Consider the following 25,818-nt stretch of genomic DNA (forward strand, 5'->3'; position numbering starts at 1 on the left):
ATAGAAAATATTTTTAACAATTGTTTTTGATTAGCACAATTTCATCCTTTTAGCATGCTCTATGCACTATGGTCCAATCACTTGTGTAGACCAGCTGGTGGATGGAAAGGGGGTATCTAGGAGAAGATTTCTGTGGTAGCTTTTCAAAAGCAATTTACAAATTTTAAACAAGTTTTTGACTTGAATTCCAACTCCAAGACTCAAGCCTCTTGATAGAAAAGCTGACATTCTAGCAATTGAGCTAGATAAGTGCTTATGAAAATAGATTTTAGAGTTATCTATTGTTAGTTTCAAATTTTAGTGGTTGACCTAATTCTCTAAATAAGGCCTATCTCCCCTTTGCTAGTAGTGTGTCTAAATTAATTAAGACTAATTGATAAAATAATTGGTCAATTTTTTGATTGATACTTGTGTTGTCAGGAACAATGAATAATATATTGCGCCAAGTTTCAACTTCATTCAAGAACGGGAAGTGGTAGAAATAATGTGAACAAACTTTTTACCAGACAAACAGAGTGAGTTGATATAAGCTTTGTAAAAAGAGATGTATGCATTTTGTGCTTGTTAAGAAAAAAAAGTTTCAACAATGTTGTCAATAGTTTGAAATGGATTCAAAGCTATGTACTAAAGGAGCTGAATCTAAATCATCTGTTCTCATTCTGCTTCATTGAAGATTATGTATAATCTACTACTTGCTATTTGTTTTTTGTCAATTTCAACTTTTATCACTAGGATAATTGTTATAGCAAATATCATGTTATTTAAATCAAATTTACTCTAAATGAGTCTAAATGCTAAACTTGGGTCTTCATTTCCTGCTTAATGACTAGAATTCTAAAATGATTTGACTGAACAGACAGTGCCTATTTAAAAATGTATCTTTGTAATATTATTTTTGAAAAAAAAAAATCTGTAATACAAAAAGTCCTGTATGATGCAATGTCAATAATCAAATCTAATCTTTCACCACTGACTACCTTAAGGACAGAATTCTCTCACACAAAGTCCCATCTCGTCACTGACTATGTGAAGAACAAATCCCATCCTACCACCACCTTAAGGACAGAATTCTCTCACACAACTTCCCTTCTCACCACTGACTACCTTAAGAACAGAATTTTCTCACCTTCTCAACACTAAGATGTCACAAAAACTCAAAAAGCTTACTAACTTGTTTTTCTTCTTGATCTCTTCCAACAGCTGCTGGATGTGCTCCCCCAGGAATTCAAGTTTTTCATTTTTACGAGCATGAGCCTTTTGCAAGCGAACAATTCTTTCAATAAGAACTTGTTTATCAACTTCTACCTGTTCAGTGATCACTGTCTCCTAAGCAAATACATTCAAATGATTACATAAGAAAAAGAACTAAGCATAGTGAAACACACTTCATGTATCAAAACACAAATGCTCACATATAATTGCTTAATAAATCAATACACATGATAGGAAAGCATAAAAAAAACTAAAGAACAAGTCACCTCTCCGACAAAAAGAAAAGCATAAAAAACAAGGTTACAAAAGACAGCTTGTGTGGAAACACAAACTCAAAATCGGCCCCCGAAGAGGTCCACCCAGGCAGGCTTCAATATTTTCAGGAAGAACATCCAAATGAAATTATATCAAAGACAAATGAGAGATAAGAATGGAGAAAGAAGGTTAACAGATCTTGTGTAGTGCCCCAACGGTCCCGCAGATCAAAGGATAGGTGTAAGTGAATGTAAAGTTAGATGTGAACCTGGCCTAACTAGTTCCCCCTTTAGACCTTGTGGTCTATAGGGCAGATGATGTAAAGTTCATCTGTTTTTGTGGCCTACGGTTAGCGAGGGTGTCAAGTAGCCAGCACAACAACCAACCGCCTATACTTTTCCCCAACTAATGTCAGGTACCCATTAGAGCTGAGTGGACTCAGAGGCGCCCAAAGATTCCAAAGTTGAAAATCCCAGTCTTCACCAGGATTCAAACCCGGGACCCCTGGTTCAGAAGCCAAGCGCTTTACCGCTCAACCACCGCGCCTCCCCTGGCCTAACTCATGTCTTTTAATTGATCTAATTGTTTTGAAAAGGCTCAATCTCTTATTCGAATCCTCAGAAAAAAAAAAAATTATAATTTCCGTAATAAAAAAAAATGTTCAGAAAAATGAAGTTTATAAGATCACTATTCATTTTAAATTAGGTCTAACTTATAGTGCATACTAATTAGCTTGTTCTCTTTAAAAAACTGCTTGCATAACTGATTTTAAAAATTAGATTTTTCGCTTTCAGAAAAAAAAAAAGTAGCCGTTGCATCAGAACTTTGAATGGTCTAAAATATTGTGATGTCGGATTTTCAATATCTTTTCTAGTTTACGAGATCTAAACGGGATGGACGGACAGACATTTCGCACAAAACTAATAGCGTCTTTTCCCCTTTCGGGGGCCGCTAAAAAACAACTTTATTGTATTATGGAAATCTTAATTACTTGTGGAGGTGGTTGAGGATGTTGTGTATTGTCTATTGAATTTAAACTTCCATTTGAGTTTGTTCGAGATCCCATGCTCCCTGCATCACCTTTTCCTTCCATACTCTCCAACTTTTTCTTCACTTGCTGAAGCTGACGAGTCAAGTCCTAGTCAACAGATCAGATATTATTTCTTTTAATCAATGTCATCACTGAATACTAAATTTTTTAAGGATGACTGTATAAAATTAATTTAAAAAAAATAAATTTTGTTATTGATTAGTTAATAATTAAATTGATGCGGTCAATAATATTTGTAAAATAGTCAGATTATATTATAAATTTTAAGCTAAATCACTGACATAAAGAAATCTTTTCTTCACTTTTGAAAATAAAAAAAAAATACCTTTATATTATTGGCGTGCCTTCTTTTTAATGTTTTTGAATTGTCCAGTTCATCTTCCCATTTTTGTTTAAACTCATTACCTAGGAATATTTATTTGTTATTTAAGTATGTATATGTTAGTGTTTTGGGCCAAGTGATATTTGAAAAGAAAATGTAAAAGGTACAAAATTCCTCTGCTTTAAGTTAATTAGAAGTTTGTTTTACTTACAATCTTTGGTCTTTTCTGAAATCAATATCTCCATCTTGGACACTTCACTCTCTCTTTTACTTTTCTCTTCCTCATATTTCTCTTTCTATGGAGTAAAAGCAAAGCAAACTAAAGTTAGGGTACAAACAAGTTGATGCACACAAAATCTACAAATAAATTCCTAACATTTATATCAAATCTTAACTTAAAAAAAAAGAGATTTTAAAGATTATAAATATATGTTACCGGTAAATTGCTACATGATTTCTCAATTTCTTACTTTGCCTAGGCATTGTATAGAATGCTCATTCATTCTATAGAATGACAAAACTGCTTTAAGCAAAAGTGTTAAAGGATGATTTAAAGTATTTTATTAATAATATAAATTTCTCAGAATAATATTTCTATTCACCAGTAATCTAAATAATTTAGTCTTGTTCTTAAAGTGTGGAGTATGTTTAATTACAACTTTCTAAGAGTGCATGCTTTGTGCAACTTAATTGAACTGGGTAAAAAGTTGTTTCAAAAGAGGTTTCATATTGTGTTGTATGAAAGGCAAAGTAAATTAGATCTATTATGTAATCAAGGCAAATACAGCTATTAAGAAGGAACCTGTTTACTAGATATCGATAAAGCTGATAAATTGTTTTATTGTTGTTATGATAGTGGAAAACAAAAAAAAAATTATCATGTTAAACAGGCTTCAGTACAATTCACCTTTTGTCTGAAATATTGACACATATTTCGCCATTAGAAAAATAGTACTTATACCCTTCTATAATATAGTCGTCTTGAAAATGATCAACTCAGTTGGACTGTTTCAAAAAAGAAATGATGTTTAAAATAATTATACTAAGGTATTAGACTTAGACTTAGGTCCTCCCGCGCCGTTCGGCGCATTGGGCGGCAAGCTGTCTCCATAATGATCTGTCACTGGCAATGTCTGAAGCCTCTTCCCATCTGGTGTCCACTGTTCTGAGGTCCTCCATGAAGGTGTGTCGCCAGGTAATACGAGGACGTCCCTGTTTGCGCTTTCCTCGTTTTGGCTTCCATGTTATCGCAACTCTTGGTGTGCGTAATTCATTTTGACGTAGAACATGTCCCGCAAACCTCATGCGACGCTCAGTCACAACCTCACTAAGTGTTCGACTCCCAGTTCGGCAAAGGATTTCCTTGTTTGAGATCCGGTCTGTGTAACTGACTCCCAAAATCCGTCTCAGCCATCTCTGTTGAGCCACATTTAGTCTTTTCTCAATTTTGACAGATGACTTCCACGTCTCACATGCATATGTAGCAGTTGGAATGACGATTGTGTTGAGAAGGTGTATTTTTGTCTCGAGTCCAATGGCTTGGCTAGTCCAAATAGGCTGCAGCCTTTGGAAAATGCTCCCTGCCTTTCCTATTCGGCACGCTACATAGTAAGCATCTCCATCATTTGTTATGATGCTGCCAAGGTACGTGAACTTGTCCAGCTCTTCAAGCTTTGACTCGCCAAGTCTGACAGGGACACCCTTTGCCTTATATCCCACTCGCATAATTTTAGTCTTATCCAAGTTTATGCGGAGGCCAATTTTGGGTGCCTCTCTGTCTAGGCTCTCCGTCATTTCTTGAATGCATTTATTTGTAGCCCCGAGTAGTGCAACATCATCAGCAAAGTCCAAGTCCGTCAATCGGAGTTGTTCATGCCATGGAATACCAAAGGCAGTCTGGTTCATTGCTCTCCTCATTATGTAGTCGATGGCTAGGAGGAAAAGGAAGGGAGATAAGATGCACCCCTGTCTCACACCTGTCTCGATTGTAAAAAACTCTGTTGTTCCCTCTTCTGTATTAATGCAGCAACTAGACTGACTGTAAAGGTGTCGTAGGATCTGGACGAATTTTTCTGGTATACCGTATTCTCTAACTATTTTCCATAGTGATTCTCGGTGGACACTATCAAACGCTTTTTTGAAGTCCACGAAACTGATCGTTAGCCGTTGTTGGTACTCAAAACTTTGTTCTATGATATTTCGTAAAACGAAAATCTGCTCTGTACATGATCTGCCTCTTCGGAAACCTGCTTGTTCTTCTCTGAGCCTTTCATCTACAGACTGTTGAAGCCGTCTCAACAAAACAGTGCTGAAAACTTTGCCTGGGACAGAGAGGAGAGTAATGCCCCTCCAGTTGTTACAGTCTGCCAAGTTGCCCTTTTTTGGAAGCTTTACAATCACTCCCTTTTGCCAGTCCTCTGGGACTTTTGAAGTTCGCCAACAGAGATTTAAGAGATCAGTCATTCTGTTAACAATGCACTGTCCCCCATATTTTAGCATTTCTGCTGATATCATGTCTAGTCCTGGTGCTTTGTTATTCTTTAGCACTGCAATGGCCATGGTAACCTCCTCAGCAGTTATTGGGTCTGTCTTGACCTTGAGATCATTGTCTGGAGAGGGGTCCTTGAATATGTAAGTTATGTCTGGCGACAGTTGGTTAAGGGTCTCTTTAAAGTGCTCTATCCATCTTGCATCCTGTTCTTCTTTCGTTAACAAAGTTTTGCCTTGCTTGTCTTTTATTGGTGCCCCATGTCCACTCTTTGCTCCAGTGAGATCTCGGACAATACGATGGAGGGTTTTTGTGTCATTTCTGCTTGCAGCTGCTTGTGCCTCTTGTCCCTTCTGCTCAATCCAGTCCCGTTTATCTTGCCGACAGCTTCTCTTTACTTTCAGATCTGCTTCCCTATAGGCTTCTTCCGCTAGGCTGCGATCCTGTGTTTCATTTTTCTGATCTCGTCTACGTTTGGCCTCTTTCCTCTCATCTATCAATTTCCATGTTCTGTCTTGTATCCACCGTTCCTTGTATGAACCTCGCCTCCTTCTGATAACTTCTTCTGCGCACCCAATAGTGGTATCTTTGAAGTTGGCCCACTCTTCTTCAAGGGTCAATATATCTGCAAGAGCCTCAAAGCGGTTCGTTAGTTTCAATTGGAACTGTGCTGCAGTATTGCCGTCTTTAAGCTTCTCTACATTAAATGGGCGGGCTCGTGTGGCTCGTTTTGGTTGGCGTTTCAATCGGAGCTTACATTTGCCACTGACAAGGTAGTGGTCTGAGCCAATATCAGCTCCTCTGCGGGTCCGCACGTCTAACAGAGATGACCTCCATCGTTTGGAGATGCAAATGTAATCTATCTCGTTGAAGGTTTCCCCATTTGGTGATCGCCATGTTTTTTTGTGTATTTGTTTGTGCTTAAAATATGTGTTTCCAATTGAAAGGCTGTTGGATGCGCAGAGAGAAATCAAACGCTCGCCATTATCACTGATGTTTTCTGCAGAGCCATATGGTCCCATTACATATTCAAAGCCAGTTCGGTTGGGATTGATTTTGGCGTTAAAATCTCCCATCAGTAGAATTAGGTCGTGAGTAGGTGTTTCATCAAGAGTGGTTTGTAGTTGATTATAGAACTGATCTTTGATGGTATCTTCTGCATCCTCTGTAGGGGCATAAGCTTGGATGGTAGTGACTTTAATTTGCTTTGTTTGGAGTCGAGCTGTAATGATGCGGTCACTGATCGGCTTCCAAGCAATTAGCGCTGAAGCTGCTATTTTAGACATGATGATTCCTACACCACCAATGTGCTCCTTGTCATGTCCTGAATATATTATTGTCTTGCCATCATTGATAATTTTTCCACTTGACGTCCACCGCATCTCGCAGATCCCAAGGATGTCCAGCCGATAAGAGTCAAACTCTCTTAAAAGTTGGGCCAGTTTACCGCATTGATTCAGGGTTCTTACATTCCACGTGCCTATAAGAGTCGGTTTCCTTGCGTTGAAAGGCTTGCCATGTATCGGGTATTGGACTTCCAGTTGGCTTTGATCCAACACCGTCATCAGGGTTTGGCCGCCCTCGCCGCATGTATAGTTTTCATTATGTGTCGAGTTTGCCGTTTCTGTAGCAATAGTGGTTTTACAGGGTGGGGTCGCTAGCCCCACGCCAAACCCTCCTCCTTTCTCACCCGGGCTTGGGACCGGCATACGATATACTAAGGTATTATGTCACTTAAATTCTTGCTATCAGTTTGATCCATATAAAAATAAAAAGAACATAGAACAGCATTACCCACTAAATACTATTGAAAGAAAATGCCGGACATGGAGTTGCATACTTTTTTTTTTGTTTTATTTGAATGATAAACAGTTCTAAAAAGTCACTTTGTCTGAGATGCTTATGATAACAAAATAATTAATTTGACAGCCTTGTTTTTTAAAATACTTTATAAGCCTAGTTGTTAACGTTCACTTTGTCTTGTTTTTATTTTCTGTCATTTGTGAGGCTTTATCTCTATTACTGTCCTCTATGGGTTACGAGCAGCATTTAAGAGTTTGAGAATTGCTTCTATTCTCTACTGCTGTTGTGTATAGAGAGTTTTACCCGCTCATTGTTTCGTATCTTTTAATTTCCCCTTTTAGTCTAGTTAGAACGAGAAAAAAAAAAAAAAAAAAACACATGCACGCACGCGCACGCACACACACATACATACATACATATATACACATACATACATACATATATACACATACATACATACATATATATATATATACACACATACATACATATATATACATACATATATATATACATATATATATACATACATACATATATATATATATATATACATATATATATACATACATACATATATATATATATATATACATATATATATACATACATACATATATATATATATATATATATAAACACCGGGACATGATCATTTCATCTTACCAGCTTCTTAACATTATCTTCCAATTCTTGAACTTCTTTCTTCATTCTTTCTACCTCTTCAGCCAGTAATGATGACTGTAATGATACATGAATCCACAAGAAAAAAAAAAGAGATTATACAGTAAAAATAATTATTCTTTGAATTGAAAGCTATTTAACAGAAACATTGTCTTTATCTTTTGATATAGTTATATTAATAAGCAAAAATAATTGGCTTCAAAGTTATATTCAGTCAGCCATTCACTAATTGACCTACTTAGTAATAACAGATAGACATATTATATAAAATTATACTTATTCAATTAAAATTGGACTGATGAAAGTAATTAAAAATGTAATGATTTAATTAATTAAAATTGCACTGAATTAAACAAATTTTAACCTTTGTTAAAACAAACAAAAAAATATAGATATCTGCAAACCTAACTTTTAGCAAACACATACCTACATCCCAAGATTATATAGAAATTACCTTGTTGATTAGAGTCGTGTTTTCAGATTTAATAATAGCATTTGATCGACTTAATTCTGACTGAAGGGACAGCATCTTGGACTCCCTCTCTCTGCATGCTTCCATATCTTTCTGAAGATCACGGTTAGCTACCTTGAGTTCAATTATATCTTTATCAAGACTTTTGATCAGCTCCTGAGCTCTGGGAACAGTGGTTTAATAAAATAGAATCAGTTTTCAAAGTCTCTCTTAAAATTGTGCTCATTACAGAGAAAATAATTGCCAAACAAGAAAATTAAATAAAAGTGTTGAAAGAAAGGCCAGTAAATCACAACAGTGCCAGTTAAATAAACCATCTCAACTTTCTGCAAAACTTTCTGGCTATCATGTAGTAATTATTATTAGCTTACCTTTTATATTCATCCTCAAGACTTGACAGAGCAGAGACTTGTGCTTTAAGGGTCCCATTGTCTGTCTTCTGTCTCTGCATAATTTCTTGATAGTTTTCAATCATGAGATGGTTCTGTTGCCTCTCCACTTCAAGACATTGAACCTGTTGATATAAAACTTGAAAAGTAACACAGTTAATTGAAGACTTTTATTAAGTATAAGAATGAATGTTTGGTTACCTTGTCTTTGAGAGCTTTCACTTCTTCCAAGATATCCTTATGTTGCACCTTCAAAGAATCTAACTCTCTTTTGGTCATTTGATGAATCTAATGGCACAAGAGATATGACAATTCTTAAAATTTAGCTAACACATTTTTTTTAAACTTTATTTTTAATAATCTTATTTATTTAAAGTAGAAGTTAATATCTATAATAGCTGCTTTTCATATTTGCTAAGAAAAAGGATTTTATTTTTTAAAAATACAATTTTGTTGTTCTTATTCTGATTTAAAACAAAAACAGCCATTACTTCTTCTGTATCATTTTTCTCTTGCATTTGTGTTCTTAGTTCTGTCTCTTTAATCTTCAACTCCTTGTCTAAACTATTGGACTTGATTTCTTCAGACTCCTGAAGGAACAATACAAACAATTTTTATTGGATATTCATGTAGAAATGGATCAATTATTCACATTACAACTTTGTAAATATGCATATTGATGAAAAAAAAATTAATGGCTGAAAACTAGGAGAACTCACTTGATATCGTTTAACAATAGATTGACATTCTTGGCGAATTATTTCTGTTTCTTCCCGAGCTTCTTTTAACTTAACAGTTGTCTTCTCAAGTGTAGCTTTGGTTTCCTAATGTGATGAGCATAAAAATGTAGAAATGTTAAGTACATTTTTGTACTTATAATTCAAAATTTTATTTTTCTATGATTAAACTAGGGAAATACTTTCTAATTCTAGAGGTAATGTGAGATGAAACATATCAAAAACTAGTTCTACCTTGTGTTGCTCAAGTTCATCCTTCAACTTATTTTGAAACCACTTGATCCGAAATTCACTCGAACTCAAGGCTTCTTTCAACTTTTCAATTTCTTTATTTAAGTTACTTATTTCTGCACACTGCATTAAAAAGAAGAAATGGCTTTCAATACCTACGATTTTACAGCCAACATCTATAAGTGATTCTGAAGGGAGATTTCAACTGGTTCCAGAAAAGCTTTTTTTAAAAAAAATTCATTACACTCATAAAAAAAATCTTTAGGTTTAAAAACATTTTTTTATTAATTGTGATCTATGGGGGAAGATAAACTGTTTCTATGGTCAATGGTTATAAAGATATGTGGCCAGCACAATGACCAACCGCATTTACTTCTCCCAGATCTGCCTACCTAAAAAAGTCTAAATGTGTAACACTGATGGTCAAAATGTGTATTTTGGCACCAGAATGTGTAACACTTGCGCGATCGACTATTTTATCAAATATAATAAATATATATATATATATATATATATATTGAAAGCAAAATAAAATTATAATTAGATCTAGATAAATATTAAAGAAGACTATTTCCTTTTTAATTAATACAGGCCAATAAATCTGTATATCACAACTGCCAGTAGTAAATTTAGAATCTAGATCTAGATCTATTTGATCTATTTAAAGCTATTAATTTAGTAGTTACATGGGTCTAGAGACTAGATTTAAAATCTTAATCTAATAATCTACCTAACTAATAGTACTAACACATAATTTATATTAATTTCTAATACTATACTATATTATAATAATAGAGATCTGGTCTATACTGTCTCAAGATACCAGAAAAGACGAGTAGAACAAATCTAGATATGTATAAAGATTCAATAAAGATCATAATCTTAGCCTAAATTATATAAATTCTAGATCTAGATTTCTTTCTTTCTTTAATTATTTAGATCTAAATCTACATAGATCTTCTATATAACTAGATCTAGATTGTCTAGATTTAGAAGCTTCAGAATAGTTCTAGATCTATATGAGATAATATCTAGATCTGGACTCAAGAGTGTTACCGATCTCCTGGATCCACTACAAACATAGGCCTACTCCAAACTTTCGTAGGCATAAATTCAACCTTGATCTAAGACAATCTAAGAATCTAGATCTTGATATTATCGATCTATATATTGATCCTAGATCATACTAGATTAGATCTAGAATGTAGAGCATCATAATGTAATGTCTAGCTCATAGGGTTGTAGTCTAGATTTATAAAGACTCTTGATCTATCCCTGTATAAATATAATAAGTAATCTAGAGCATAGATTCGAGATCTAGAATGTTTTTTTAATCGATAGAGCGATCGATAATTTTTTAAAATTAAAATGAATACAAGTATCAGGGATTCTTTTTTTGCATTCGACTTTTTTAAAGCTCCAAAAGAATTAATTTCTACTAATTAACTTAGTCACGTTGGTGTAGCAGCTAAATGAACGGTATAAACCCGCCACTCCCTCACTCTTGCGTTCTTCATTTCTAGACTAAATGTAATTGCTATCAAGAACCAATCAAAGTATTGATCTGGGCACAATGTGTTCACCCCACCTTTTCTCTCCCCCCCATTATATAGGACGGCTTAGCGTGACCTCCGTAAGCTAATCTAGAGAGGGGAAAAAAGGATACGAAATGCGTAAAGCGATGGGTGAAATTTGTATTTGCATACTGGTGGTCATTTTTGAGAGATTTTGTGTATCGAATACGCATTTTGCGTAACGGTAGGCAGGTCTGTTCTCCAACGTATGTCAAGTAACCATTAGAATTGAGATGACTCAGGGGTGTCCAAAAATCTTAAAAGATAATAATTATAGCTTTTATATCGTGTTACTTTCATGCTTGTAGCATGCTCAGAGCGCTATGGTCCAATCTCATTTTTGGACCTGTGGGGAAAGATGGTACCTGGGATAAGGTTTTTCCGTGCTGCCTTTAGGCGCTCAGTTAACACAACTCTGCTCGACTCTTTGTCGAACCTCGAGCCCCCTTCATAGGTAGCCTCTCAACCACGCATCCCACATAAAAATAAATGCGTCTTCAAACTCAAAAACCTTCAATACAAAAACAAAAGAGACTACTCAGATACAAAGCATTATCAGTGAAAAAGTACACAGGAAAAAAAAGTTGTTAAATACAACAAACCTTGGTCTCAAAACTAACAACAAGCCTTTCCTTGTCAGCTTTGGCAGTCTTAACAGCACTAATCATACTTTCCTTTTCTTTCAAGGCCTCTTTAGCTTTAGCTTCCCACTTTTCTATCATACGTTTAGCTTCCATAAGCTTGGCCTCTGATTCAGCAAAACGTATGACAATGGTGTCTTTTTCTTTACAACATTCTTCATACATTTTAGTGATCTACACAAAATGTGGAATAGTAGTAACAGTTTAAAGATTATTTTAAGAGAAAATAAAAAATAGAAATTCAAAATAATATTTTGCATAAAAATAATAGCAAGACTAATATATATTTCTATTTATTAGGTATGAAAGACAAGTCAATATTGCTGTCTCAGATAGGAATGTGACCTTATATAGTTTGTATTCGTTCCGAATTGAAAATTATTACATCCTAGCCCAAACATTGTGGGGGATGGTGCCAAGCAGAATTCGAACCTGGGACCATCGAGTCAATAAATTTCCATAACTGGCTAGGCCCCAATCAGGATTTCATAATACCTTAGAAGTGTTGTGTGTTAAAATAGATAATTTTAGTTAAGAATGGCTTAAATTTGAATTTTTATAAAAGAATACTAATAATATAGAATTTTAAAAAATGATATTCACAGTTTTTGAAAAGCTGAAAAAAACTATTTTTAATAAAGTACCTGATCAACTCTAGATTTGAGTTCATTTTGCAAGCTTTGAATAGTTTTCTTAGCAGAGCTGTCATGACTTGTTAATTTCTCTTTGAAGAATTTAATTTCCTTTTCTTGCTGAGATATTGTTTTCTCTAACTGTAATGAACAAAATGATTCCTGTTCTAAAATCCTCATATATAAATCATTAGAGTGAAGTATTTACACTAGCATATAAGTCTATGACAGTTAACAAATACCACAGACTCCCATACTACCTCTTTTATCTGTGGTAAATAAAGGTCATCTGCACTAGTCAAGTTTGGGCTGTATTTACAATGGCACTGACTTAAAGTGGAGTTCAGCTGGGCTATTTCAGATTTGTGTGCTCTATTCTCTTCTGTTAATCTGAGGTGGGATCAAACAAATGCTTTAAAAAATATATTAACAAACATAAGAACCATGCCCTAAGTCATTGTTACCTGAGATACTTTTTACAATTAGTCATTTTAAAATTATTGTAAAACATAATACTTCCAGAAATCATTTTGTCCATCTTACTAGTATAAAATTCACAAGTTAGGTTTATCTAATGATAACAATGCATAGGGAAGGATCTTTAAATATATATATATATATATGTCTTGCTGAAAATGTTTAAACACCTTAACTGAAAAATCAGAATCTGTGTGCAAAAGGTTAAAACTGTTATAGAAAAAAAAAAATTAGCAATAAGTACACTATAGTATTTGTCCAGATTTTTAAAAAATTGTTATAGTATCACCAGTTGGCTTTATTATAAATATCAATATATATAATTCTCTTCGTCACTCAAGAGTTTGGGTAGTAAAGAAGTAAAGGAAAGATCACTCTCTTATTTCTGTAGCAAAGTCACACAGTATATCATAATAATTCTGTTTCCTACATAGATCACGCTCAATAGCAAGAATTACCTAATGTTTCAATCTATCTTTAAGAGTTGTAGACCTCAAGTAATTCTTCATTAGCTTGAGGGGTGAGAAGATTCTTTCACCAGATTACACAATTATGGCTAATGCATAATGCCGTTTTTATTTATCGCGCGTAGGATTGGCATTTTCCATATTGAATGACACCCTAAAATGACAATTTTTGTCTATATATTTCCGTATATTTTAATGACTTTTTCGTATATTTTGTAATTTCGGAAGATTTCCAGGAGCTCCTGGTAAATCGACAGGAGGGCGCGGGAAATCTGTTTTAAGTTATAATATGGTTTAATTTAATAATTTATATACCTAGAATTAGCGCAGGTCCTATGAAAGTGCGGGGCCCAGTGCGGTGGCATAGGTTGAAGTGGCCTAAGGCCGGCCCTGCAAAATATTGGCGTATGCTATGCCGCCGGTAGACTAGTAATATTTATAAATCTTATAAAATAAATTTAGCAGATTTTTTTTAAAAATCCAAGTTGTTTAAATTTAACTACTATACAACTTTATAGTATTTTTGTAACATTATACAATTATTATATTTATATTTATCTATTATAATAATCAATTCCACTATGAGCAATAAAAAAGACATAAACTACTTAGAAAAAACTTTAAAAGCACTTTACTTTGTCACCAATCTTTTGGTTAAAACTTTAAACAAAAAGTTAATCATAAAAAATAAATGAAGAGTTGAGCTGTTTCCTTGGTAAGCCCTTAACGAGATTGTATATTTCTAGGATAATGACTAATTCTTTAACCCACCCACCCCCACCTTCCTTCCAATAGAGAAGTGGATGAACCGGGTGAACTCAACATCTTCAAAGCCAAAGTGAAAATCTCAGTATCCACTAAGATCTACAGATGTAACTTTTAAGTTAGTAATTTTAATTCTAAGTCTTTATATTGTCATAAATCTAAATAATTTTTAAAGCTATAAATGAATTCAGTATTTTAAGATAAAGTCAAAGAATTGAAGAAAAAAAAACTATAAAAGGAAAATGGAGCTTAAAGAAGTACATCTAAAGAAACTTAAAATACCTTGAAATTTCTTCATCTCTTATTTTCAACTGTTCCAATAACTGCCTGTTATGAATTTGTAGTTGTCTCATGTCAAAGCCTTGCATCCCATTTAGTAAACTGGGTGTGTTGTCATGTTCTAAGTTCTTAAACTTCTGCGCTGTAAATGCCATTGGAGATCTGTTTTTAGGTCTAGCAAGAAGCTCTGCATCCAGTTCATGTAGCAACTCATCCTCATCATCACTCTGAAGTGCTAGAGCTAGTTTCCTCTGTAAGCTGTTTGAGTCATATTCCTCAGTGTGTGCAAAAACTGATCTAGAAGGTGATGACTGCTGAGAAGAAGATGATGTTGAGTTAAGAGAAAGCTGTTTTGAAGGACTGGTGCAAGTGTTATTCTGAAGAACAACCTCTTGGTTCATAATTGTTATCTGGTTAAAACAGCTCTCATCTTGAGAAAATGCTATAGTGGGAGGATTTGATGCTCTATTCCCATCATTAGAAAGATTGATTGTTTTGACTTTGTCTGAATGAGAGTCTTGATGAATGGAATTACATATTGCATTTGGGGAATTGTGATCCTCAGGAGGCACAAGAGCATTTTCTAAGTTATGCACCAATGAATAATTTTCAGCAGGAGAGGACTCTAGCTTAGCAGAATTGGACACCAAGTCTGTGGCTTCTGAGGTAGCATCACTAGAAGGAATGTGTGTAGATAAAGTAAATTTACACGAACTGCTGGCAAGTACATCAACAGTACCCATTGGAACTTTTGAGTTATTAAAATCATTATTAGCAAAATTTGCTTGTTCATGAATGTCTACAGTTGCTGGCACAAAGTCAGTATGACTTTCTGTTGTTACATGACTGTCATCTACTACAGCAGCTGTAGCTAGAGCTGCCCCTTGTCTATCACATTCAGGGGCAAGCATGTCTGACACCTCATTACTTAATTGTTCAATAGAATCATCATTAGGAATAGTTCTCTGATCAGCCACTGCATCTGTCTGAATATGAATTGCTGTACACGAGAAGCTAGTGTCATCAGTACTGGAGTTAACACTGGAAATAGGATGAGAACCATGTAGATTCATATTATCTTCATCATTGTGTGAATCTCTGTTATCACAGATACCAGCTATTTCAGCCTCAGGTGCATCATCAAGATTATTTGATACTTCAACATCACCACTGAACTGAAGAGTGTTTCTTTCCCCAAATTGATCTACTTTCCTGGTGGGTTGTTCAACTTCTGACATGCTAGTGTTTCTAGATTCACTAATGTTCAAATCTGATTTGGCAACCAGATTTTTATCAGAATTTGCAATACAAATGTGCTTGCAATCAGTCTCAATGTTAGAAACGGGTATTGCATCATGTTCTAATAATAAACTTGCAAGCCCTGCACCATCTTCAGTGTGAGCAACTAATGCATTGACACAATGTACATCCTTTTCATCACTAGTAACATTAGGCTCATTGTCAATTTGATCTGAAACAGCTGAATTGTCAGTGGTTCTTGCATTGTTTTCTGTAAAAAAAGCACTTGTTTCAACAATAGGTACACCCAGGTCGTCTTCAGGTCTTTCAACATCTTCATTTTGTCTGCGTGGCAGATCTAAATCTTCTTCTGGATCAGGATTTTCTAATGATTCTGCTATGCTTTCTTGTTCACCCCAGCTCATTCTTCAACTGAAAAATAAATATATTTTTACAAATAAAAACAAATAATTGCACATCAAATTTTTTTTTCCCATTCTTAGAAATAGGTGATCTAACCATTAAGACCTCGTTAGATACAAATTTAAAAAAGAAAACTAGAATTATTGTCTTTTTCTATTAATAAGGCTAAATATTTTTTCCCCCTTAACTTGTAACCATGACTAACACAACTGTTACAATAATTTATTGTATTTATGGTAACATCTGGGCATAGTTTAGAAGCAGCAGACAAGATGGTCTAGGTTTTATAACTATTTGCAGTATGCTTTTTTTTTATTGCAGAGATATGAAGACAAAATTACTTCATGTTTAAATATTAATGAATACATTACATTTGTTTGTTTTTTTATAATGAATATCATAATTTGTTTTTTACTTTCCTTTGAAGACTTTGAAAACAAAATGTTTAAGATGAAATTAGATATGGATTTCAACATGTCAACTAACACAAATAAATTCATTAAATGATTGAAAATGAGACAAAATTTGTCCAAGTTACATAAAATTAATATCATTTGTTAATATTTGATTGTAACATAATGTTATTAACATGGATGATACGTGAATGCAGTGCTGCTATGTTTTGTAAGGAAATTCTGAATTTTAATTTATTGGAATCAGGCTACAGTAGCACAAATGATGTTTATAGATTTAATCATTTAACCCACAAGACTTAACATTTAGATTCAGCATTATGATAATATAAAATTTATGCTTAAATCTATCAGGTTATAAATAAACCTTTTAGTATTAAATAATGAACAAAAAGAAAAAAAAAAGACATTTTTGTTTAATTTAAATACCAAACTGTCTTTAAATACCAAAACTGTCTTCAGTCCCATGGCTATAAAAGAGGTGAGACACACACACAAAAAAAAACAGATATAAGACATTAAAACATTTTTGAAAACAATTAAATACCATACAACATTATCTTATCTTATCTTATATAATACAGACGTTACTTCAAAAAAGAAGATGATTACGTCCTACGCATCATGTCATGCATTTAGTCATGCATATTAACCAATGACATTATAATTAACCTAGAATTTTCCTTCTGTATAACTTTCTATAGCTTCATTCTCTCAAAATGTATGAAAGGGTCACATTATTGAAAAAATGAGACAAATAAAACAGACCCTATAAGTATCAACAATGTATCTAATAAAAACAAAACAAGAATGAATATTTTTTTTTAGGGAAAGCCTAGCATTATTTGAAACCAATCATAAACAGAAGTGCCTAAACAACCAAACGAGATATTAGCATTTCAAACAGTATTATTAAAATTCAGAATTTCCTTACAAAACATAGCAGCCCTGCATGCAAGTAGTCACACAGATGCCCTGGTTTTGGGCATTAACAATATCAGAGAGTGAATAGTCCAATAAGCAAAAAAACAAACAATACTTCCCAAATGATTACTTTTTTTTGTATGCCATGACTAAACCAATTTTTAAAGCTTTTTCCCTTTCCATTACTTCCTGATGAGAATGCAATACACTGATCAAAAGATAGGCTACTAAAAAAGCTAAGCCTGCAAGTTTACATGTTAGACTTCAACTAGATGAAAGAAATCTTTCAAAATTTCTTTTAATTGACAGGTGGAGAAAGAGACTGAGGAGGAAAGACACCAACTGTAAAACTACTTAACTATTTTTTTATAAGAGTAAGCATTACACACTGGCTACACCCATTGATTAGTTCCCTGGCTTTATATTTTTTTGAACACCCCCTCTTCTTTTTTTGAATTTCAATAAACAGGCAACATTTTAACAATCAACCTAACATACTTTTTAAGCCTGTGAATTAGTGTACCTGTTACAAAAAAATGTTATGGCCAGCTCTCTCTTTTTCGCTCAGTGAAACCCCCATTTTTTTTTTAGCCTGCACATCGTAGTTTCTCCCACATAAACTTTTGACTAGATTTGATTTGGAAGGACCTGCCTCATAATACACCCCGAAACATAGATATCCACACACACTCATATTTTGGGCCTGTTAATTATAGCAGCACTTTCACTTATCCACTCTCTCTCCCTCCCCCTCCCTCCTCGGCAAAAAAAAAAAGAGAGTCCTTTGTACACTCTATGACTTTTCTTAGGCTTCTCAATTCAATTTTATTTCAACCGTGACCTACCCACCCCTTTTGGTTAGTTGTATTTTTTCCCCCAATCTTTAATGTTATATATATATATATTCACATAATAAAATAATAATAATATTTAACACAATTAGACACAGCATACATTTCTTCATACCACCAGTTTTAGGCCGAAATACAAAAAATGCATTTACTGTAGGCCTCAAATGAATGTCACATTCCCATTCCCTTTCAACATTTATTTTGGTATTTTGTTTTCTTAACAAAAAAAAAATGAAATATCAATTTAGTTTATTTTTTATTGAAATAGTTTAACTCACCCCTTTTGAATGTAGCGAAATGACAATAGATCTAGATTTATCTTTTTATTGCTATAAAGATTTCGGCTTTTTAGCGGCTCCCGAAAGGGGAAAAGACGCTATTAGTTTTGTGTGAAATGTCTGTCCATCCGTACCGTTTAGATCTCGTAAACTATAAAAGATAGTGAAAATCCGACATTACCATATTTTAGACCATTCAAAGTTCTGATGCAACGGCTACTTTTTTCCTTCCTGAAAGCCAAAAATCTAATTTTTTACTCACTTATGCAAGCAGTTTTTTTTTATAAAATACACCACTTTTACAACTATTAATTATTAAACACTCAAACACTTGAGGCTTTTATTAGGGGAGACTACAGTATTCCATATTTTTAATACAAACGGTTGTAGATTTTTTGTCAAAAATTTTTGTTTTTATATTTTTATTGTTAAGTTCTGTTATACTAAGTACTATACTTACACACAAACAAATGTTTACTATTTTTTTAAAGAGAAATAATCTAATTAGTATGCATTATAAGTTAGGCATAATTTAAGTTAAATATAAAACTTGTAAACTGCATTTTCTTGCCACCTTATCTCTATTTTTTTGTAACGGAAATGTGTTGTTTTCTAGATGATTCGAATAAGAGATTGAGCCTTTTCAAAACAATTAGATCAATTATATAAGACATCAGTTAGGCGAGGTTCACATCTAACTTTACATTCAATTTCACCTATCCTTTGATCTGCTGGACCGCTGGGGCACTACACAGGATCTGTCAACCTTCTTTCTCCATTCTTATCTGTCATTTGTCTTTGATATAATTTCATTCGGATGTTCTTTCTGAAAATTTTGAAGCCTGCCTGGGTGGACCACTTCGGGGGCCGATTTTGAGTTTGTGTTTCCACACAAACTGTCTTTGTAACCTTGTTTTTTTTTTAAAGTGTTACAGAGTACCATTCCTTGCTCTCTCTCTCTTTCTCTCTATCGAAAAAAAGAAAAAGACTCCAGATCTATTTTGTCAATAAATAAGGCTATTAGGAATGGTTTTGTTTAGACAGCGTCTAAAAGAAGTGGAAATAAGTTTTAAGGCATATTAAAAATAAGTAGACCAAGGGAAAAAGAAAAAAAATTGATTTAAAAATACGGAATTCGTGACATATTTCATCTAAACCACGGTTTAAGATATCTCTTGATCAATGAATGAGTGGTATTTTACAAATATAGAGAAGATTGCATACAATCTTGCAAAATTTAGATGCAACGGCTACTTTGAATAAAATTTGTTTCTTCCAATACACTTTCAGAAAAGAAAAAAAAAGAAAATATGACAAAAGAATCTCAGTTTACTCTTCAGCTTCCTTGAGCCATTTAAATGAGTAAATATGTTTTCTAGACGAAGATGCAAATAAGTAAAGAACCTTAACACATCTTACTATGTGATAATTACTTCTAAAAGCACCATTCTGTCTAGTTTTAGGTGTTAAACCAAGTATCCAAACCTATGGATAGATATAAGGAGCAAAGGTAGATGAAAGCCATAAAGAACATTAACTTTAATAGCCTGTTGGCAGAATAAGTAGATCTATGTTAAATACATAAATCTAGATCAAACTAAATTATTTTAATTTGTAAAATGACAGTTATAGATTAGACTTTTGATAAGTTTCTAAGTTTGAAATCCTGAAATGGAAACTTTTGAATGTAAGTTGTTATTAGTTGTTGTTTAGTAAGCTTTAAAATGTTTAGCTTATTGACATAATTTTTTAAGTTTTGTGCTTAATCATTTATAAATGATAATAGTTTTTATACCCTTTAGTTATCATGTATTTTGCTAATAGTTTCTGTAAAAGCTCTTTAAGGTCTAACATAGAAATGTTGATTTAAAGACTGTTTTTGATTTTAATGTTTTCAAAATGTTTATAAATTTTGATACAATGTAACAATACATTTTGTGCTTACTCTACTCACACTACTTTCCTACTGAGTCTGCTGATAGAAACCTTGCTAAATTCATCTATATCAGTGATGCCCAAAATACGGCCCGCGGGCCAGCGCATGGTTTCATCCAGCCCGCCGAAACGTTAAAAAAAAATCCCCATTCCATCTTAAACAAAAAAAAGGTTGAAAAATGTTGCTTTATCTAAGTTAGAGCCCCTACTTTTCTCTGATGGACTAGTACCATGACATTGAACATGTGTAGTGTAGGTTTATGAAGTGGTAGAGCTGAAGAAACTAAAAGTGGATTCTGAATTTAGAGACTACCAGGAAAATTTGAACAGGTCTTTACTTTTTTGTGCAACATGATAACCAGCCAACATATTTGTTTTGTAAACAGTGGCTGTTTTAAAAAACAACAACAACATATAAACAGCATTATAAAACAAATATGACGCGATTGTTAAACTATGTCTATAGAGATGGGAGGATCAATGGGAATATTAACAAAAAAGAGACAGGTAAATAAGTCATTGAAAAAACTAGCTACAATGTTGCTCACATGTTTAAAAAAAAAAGAGATAAACTTCCAATCCCATTAATTAATGTAACTACTAGATCCACAAGTTTCTAATAAGTTGGTTCTGGTAAATTTCATTTCATTTTTATACATTTCCACATGGCCCGCGACATGAGTGCCGGAAATTAAAATGGCCCACAGGTCGAATCTGGTTGGGCATCGCTGAACTATATCTATTCTAGATCTAGTAAAAATTAAAGTAAAGTTCCCCTGACAGACATTGTGATCGATAGGGCAGATGATGTAAATGTCATCTAAAAAATGTTATTGTGGCCCACGAGTAATGAGGGTGTCATGTGGCCAGCACAAGGACCAACCGCCATTACTTTTCCCCAACTAATGTCAGGTACCCATTAGACTAGAGCTGGGTGGACTCAGAGGCACCAAAGATTCCAAAAAATCTGTCTTTAGGATTTACCTAGATCTAGTATTATACTATAAAATTATATCTTCTTTAATCATATTTTTAAATTATTCTAGATTTAGACTCTAAATTGTCTAAATCTAAACATTCTAGAGAATAAATTTTAACTTTTAGATTTCATAATACTCTAGACTCTAGGCCTAGAGCAACTGTTTGAGAAAAACATTCATAAGAAAGCTAAAAAGATTTTAGAAATAAAATATAACCCTCCGGCCCTCCCATACAGGATTTTGTGATTTTACCATCACAAAGGAGATAGAAGACATAGATTACAAAGACAGACACAAAAACTCTTTGTTCCCTTGGCAATCAAATTATTAAATACAATTCAACAATCTGAGTAAACTCACATGAGTGAGTCTGATGTGAATGTGTATTTTGGTTTTCTATAGTAACACTATAGTTATAATGTTTTGTTTGGTGTAATGCACAAATTGTAAGATGACAAATTTCCTTGCCTTATCCTTATCATTGAGTATTGGATAAAAAAGATTATATTATTATTATCACTATTATCAGTGTAGGTCACACACATCCAGGATCCCATACTATCTATCAGAATCTAGCTAGATTCTAGATCAATATCAATCATAATATATCATATATTCATACAATGATACAATCATACACATGATGTGTATGATTATCCATTTAGTTGATTTATCATTTAGACTTTAGAATTTATTTAGAGCTAGAATTTAATGATCTAGATTCTGAATTATACTATATAATAGTATATATACTATAGTAGTATAGTGATGATAGTAGATCTAGATCTCGCAGACATGCAGGAAGTTTACAGAAATGAAGCATGTGCATTACCAATGCAGTTTAAAATAACAGCGCAGCGTTAAAACAATGGGGGTGTTTACAAATCGTATATGTGTTTACAAATGCATAATAATTACTCTAGAATCTAGATTTCTATATATTATAGTATTATATAATTATAGTACATATCATCATCAGTATTATTATTTTATTATATTATATCTTATGAATTATGATACTATATATATAATACTATTAATTAGTAAATATATAATATGAAAAAAAAAGAATATTTTATATATATATAAATTTTAATCTAGACTATAAATATTTATTATTTAGCATTTTAGATCTATTTTTCTATACTTAATTAACTTAATACTTCTATTTATTTACTAGATCTAGATCTAGATTACTAGATTTAATTAGATCTATTTGTTTGTAGACTAGACTAAGCTCAAGCCCCAAGCTAGTCAACCCTAGTCACACTCACAGACTCACAGCCTAGTGTGATAAGTGTGTCTAGCCTGTAGACACTGTAGTACTGTAGTGACGATTCTAGTGAGTATTGTCAGTCCCTGTCCCTAGTGATACACTGGTCTGATAGTGACTAGTGACACTAGTCTAGTTCAGTCCACTTCAGAGTTCAGTGGTTCACAGTAAACAGTTGTAGATCTAGATCTAGAATAGAGATACATTCATCATGATAATGATTCCTTCCAAAAATCCAAAAGACCAACATCATGAACATGTAGAAATCTAGAGTCAGTTGAGTCATCTCGATTCTAGAACTTGATCTAGAAATAATCTAGATCTAGACTAAATAAACAATTGATAGAATATTATTATGCATTGTCACTCAGTGAGTATAAAGTATAATGTATTGTGCCATTTGTGGAAGACAGATCGACAGTACTACAGTAGATGATCTACTAGAGTGTCTAGTAGAGTCTAGAGTCTAACTGGCAACTAATAATGCCAACATAACGAACTAAAATAATCTAAAAATAGCTTAGGCTGATCCTTGAGCATTTACACTTCATTTAGATCTACATTTTATATTAAAATAGATCTATAAATTAAAAGAAGAAGAAAATATGCACTAAATGAATGTCAACATTTATCCATCGATATTTGTCAATGTTAAAATGATCAATAACTTAGTTTATCCTAATTGTTTGTAAGGAGGGGGGCGTCCAAGGCAGATAAGTATAAACTTTGCCGAGCTACTACATTGTATTGGGCGTAAGTCGCATTTACACCGTGCTAGATTTTCCTGTAGCTAGAGTCTATATGCAAGCTTAGTCGCCCCCCCCCCCCCCTTTCCTAAAAAGAAGTCGAATGATCAATCGTCACATAGATCTTTATATTATCTTTTTATCGATCAGTTTTATAAGGAAATGCCCGTAATTTCTGTACTTTAATTTTTTTTTTAATTTTAAAAAGAAATATAGCGTGGCCGTGCAATATCTAATTCCTTAAATTTCCTCTAAACACGGGGATTCCCCATTTATTTCCCCGTGTTGTAAAGCATGCGCAGGTATCCTTTATTTGTGAGCGAGGTCCAGATCATATTCTACTCATAGACCTTTTATTTAGATCTAATATTTACTGATACAGTGTGTATACTTTATAATTTGATTGTCTACATTATTTAGTAAGTTGTTTCTTTATTTCGTTATTGTTTATTTATCATTATTATAATAATATAGGCTATAATATACAAAACAAAATATTAACAAAATATCTATGTTAGTATGTATATATATATAATATAGCCAGTCCGCCTCTGGCTATAGCATAGGGCTACTTAAAAATAGGCCTAAACATCGAAATCGCACACTATTGATATTTGCATACTCCCAAGCGCGGGGGGGGGGGGGGGGGCACGACAATTCGTTCACTAGCATTTCGTTCAACGACAAATCGTTCACCCGACATTTCGTTCAGCCGACAATTCGTTCACACGACTATTCGTTCCCCCGACAATTTTCTTACACGACTATTCGTTCACCCGATGTAAAAAAAAAACAAAGAATATGATAATCGATTTTCGTAGGGACAGGAAGGAAAATGATATTGTTTCTGTAGCTGGAGAGACTATTGAAATTGTGCAAACCTTTAAATACCTAGATGGGTACTATCCTAGACAATAAACTAAATTTTACTGCAAATACTGATTATATCAGCAAAAAAGGGCAGCAAAGATTACGATTACTAAGAAAACTGTCCTCGTTTAATGTTAGCGAAAAGGCCTTGGCTATGTTTTATCACGCTCACATCTGCAATATTTTAAGTTTCAATATCACCGCCTGGTATGGCAATCTGAGCATTAAAAATAAACTTTATAGAATCCTAAATGCTGCTGGCAAAATCATTGGCAAAAAACAAACCCCATTTGGGCAGTTGTTTGAGACAAACATCTATAAAAAAAAGCTAACAAGATCCTCGAAATAAAGAATCACCCTTTGTGTCAAGATTTTGTGATTTTACCATCACAAAAGAGATACAATTTAAGACACCGATAGCAAAAACAAACAGATACAAACACTCTTTTGTTCCCCTGGCAATCAAATCATTAAATAAGAATAAACTTTGTCACATGTAAATTATGAGTGAGTCTGGTGTGAATGTACACTTTGGTTTCTTATAGTTATGATGTTTTTTGTTTGGTGTAATGCACAAATTGTAAGACAAATTTCCTTACGGATAATAAAGATTATTATTATTATGTTAGAAATGAACGAGTAGTCATTCTCTGGCGCTGCCAGGGTCGAGTTTCGCTAAAGAGAAACAAAATTCATCGTAGTCCCTTTAACAGTTTCCACTGAGGAATTTTCTGGTTTATTATTATTATTATTATAGGCTATCGTTCACAGACAACTGGCTCACAGACAACTTGTTCACCGACAATTGGTTCACACAAATTGTTCACTGACTATTCGTTCACCGTCTAATTGTTCACTGGCAAATCGTTCACTGGATCCTCGTCGGCCTCCTTCAGTCGTGAAACGACTATGGTTCATCTCGAACACTTTTTCACATGGCCGTGAAACCCTATTTTGGAGAGACGGCGTCCCGTCCACATATAGGCCTATTGCATGTCAAGGTGGCTTTCGCTTTGGTGGTAGAGGCCCGGAGCTGGCCATTTTCCGTGTGGCACGCTTTTCTTCAAGAGTCAAGGCCCATGTTTTCTCGCTGTCTATAGCTTTTTGGTCACCGTCTCTCTCCATAGTGCGGTCTAAGGCTATCTCTTCCCATTAGTTTTCTTTGCAATCCTTAGAGAAGCAGGACATTAATACTCTGAAGCTCCTATCTGAGTGTGCCACTACCACTGCGTCGTCCGCGAAGAGCATATCTATTATGAGGGTGGTTCTGGTTTTAGTTTTGGCTCTCAGTCTAGCAATATTTAAAAGTTTGCCATCCTATCTGGAATGCAGATATATGCCTTCGATGGATTTGTCAAACGCGTGGTGGATTAGCATTGAAAATAGTATTCCAAAGAGGGTTGTGGC

At 33.8% G+C, this 25,818-nt stretch overlaps 2 protein-coding genes across 9 annotated transcripts in view; one reads left to right on the forward strand and one right to left on the reverse strand.

Moving 5' to 3' along the window:
• The window catches only part of LOC106052283 (coiled-coil domain-containing protein 186-like), a 33,448-nt gene extending 10,212 nt beyond the window's left edge, over positions 1-23,236 (reverse strand). For 4 of the 8 annotated variants that reach the window (XM_056003697.1, XM_056003681.1, XM_056003689.1 and 1 more), the window contains exons 1-16: positions 22,797-23,236; positions 14,483-16,150; positions 12,752-12,881; positions 12,504-12,632; positions 11,821-12,033; positions 9,648-9,767; positions 9,396-9,500; positions 9,168-9,266; positions 8,878-8,964; positions 8,659-8,801; positions 8,270-8,450; positions 7,798-7,872; positions 3,052-3,136; positions 2,844-2,923; positions 2,459-2,605; positions 1,172-1,326 (exon numbers count right to left, since the gene is read on the reverse strand). In XM_056003697.1, coding sequence (XP_055859672.1) covers positions 1,172-1,326; positions 2,459-2,605; positions 2,844-2,923; positions 3,052-3,136; positions 7,798-7,872; positions 8,270-8,450; positions 8,659-8,801; positions 8,878-8,964; positions 9,168-9,266; positions 9,396-9,500; positions 9,648-9,767; positions 11,821-12,033; positions 12,504-12,632; positions 12,752-12,881; positions 14,483-16,143 — 3,410 coding nt within the window. In that variant the 5' untranslated portion in view covers positions 16,144-16,150; positions 22,797-23,236. Of the gene's footprint in view, positions 1-1,171; positions 1,327-2,458; positions 2,606-2,843; positions 2,924-3,051; positions 3,137-7,797; positions 7,873-8,269; positions 8,451-8,658; positions 8,802-8,877; positions 8,965-9,167; positions 9,267-9,395; positions 9,501-9,647; positions 9,768-11,820; positions 12,034-12,503; positions 12,633-12,751; positions 12,882-14,482; positions 16,151-22,685 lie in introns of all 8 variants that reach the window. The other 4 variants (XM_013207610.2, XM_013207608.2, XM_056003666.1 and 1 more) reach the window with 4 other exon arrangements.
• Positions 23,237-23,825: 589 nt separating this feature from the next.
• Positions 23,826-25,818, forward strand: part of LOC106052281 (tudor domain-containing protein 1-like) — a 47,022-nt gene continuing 45,029 nt past the window's right edge. The window contains exon 1 of the mRNA XM_013207604.2: positions 23,826-23,960. The gene's annotated coding sequence lies outside the window, so the exon portion shown is untranslated. The remainder of the gene's footprint in view (positions 23,961-25,818) is intronic.

Source organism: Biomphalaria glabrata, chromosome 1 (assembly GCF_947242115.1).
Source record: "Biomphalaria glabrata chromosome 1, xgBioGlab47.1, whole genome shotgun sequence".
In the NCBI taxonomy this organism is placed as follows: Eukaryota; Metazoa; Mollusca; class Gastropoda; family Planorbidae; genus Biomphalaria; species Biomphalaria glabrata.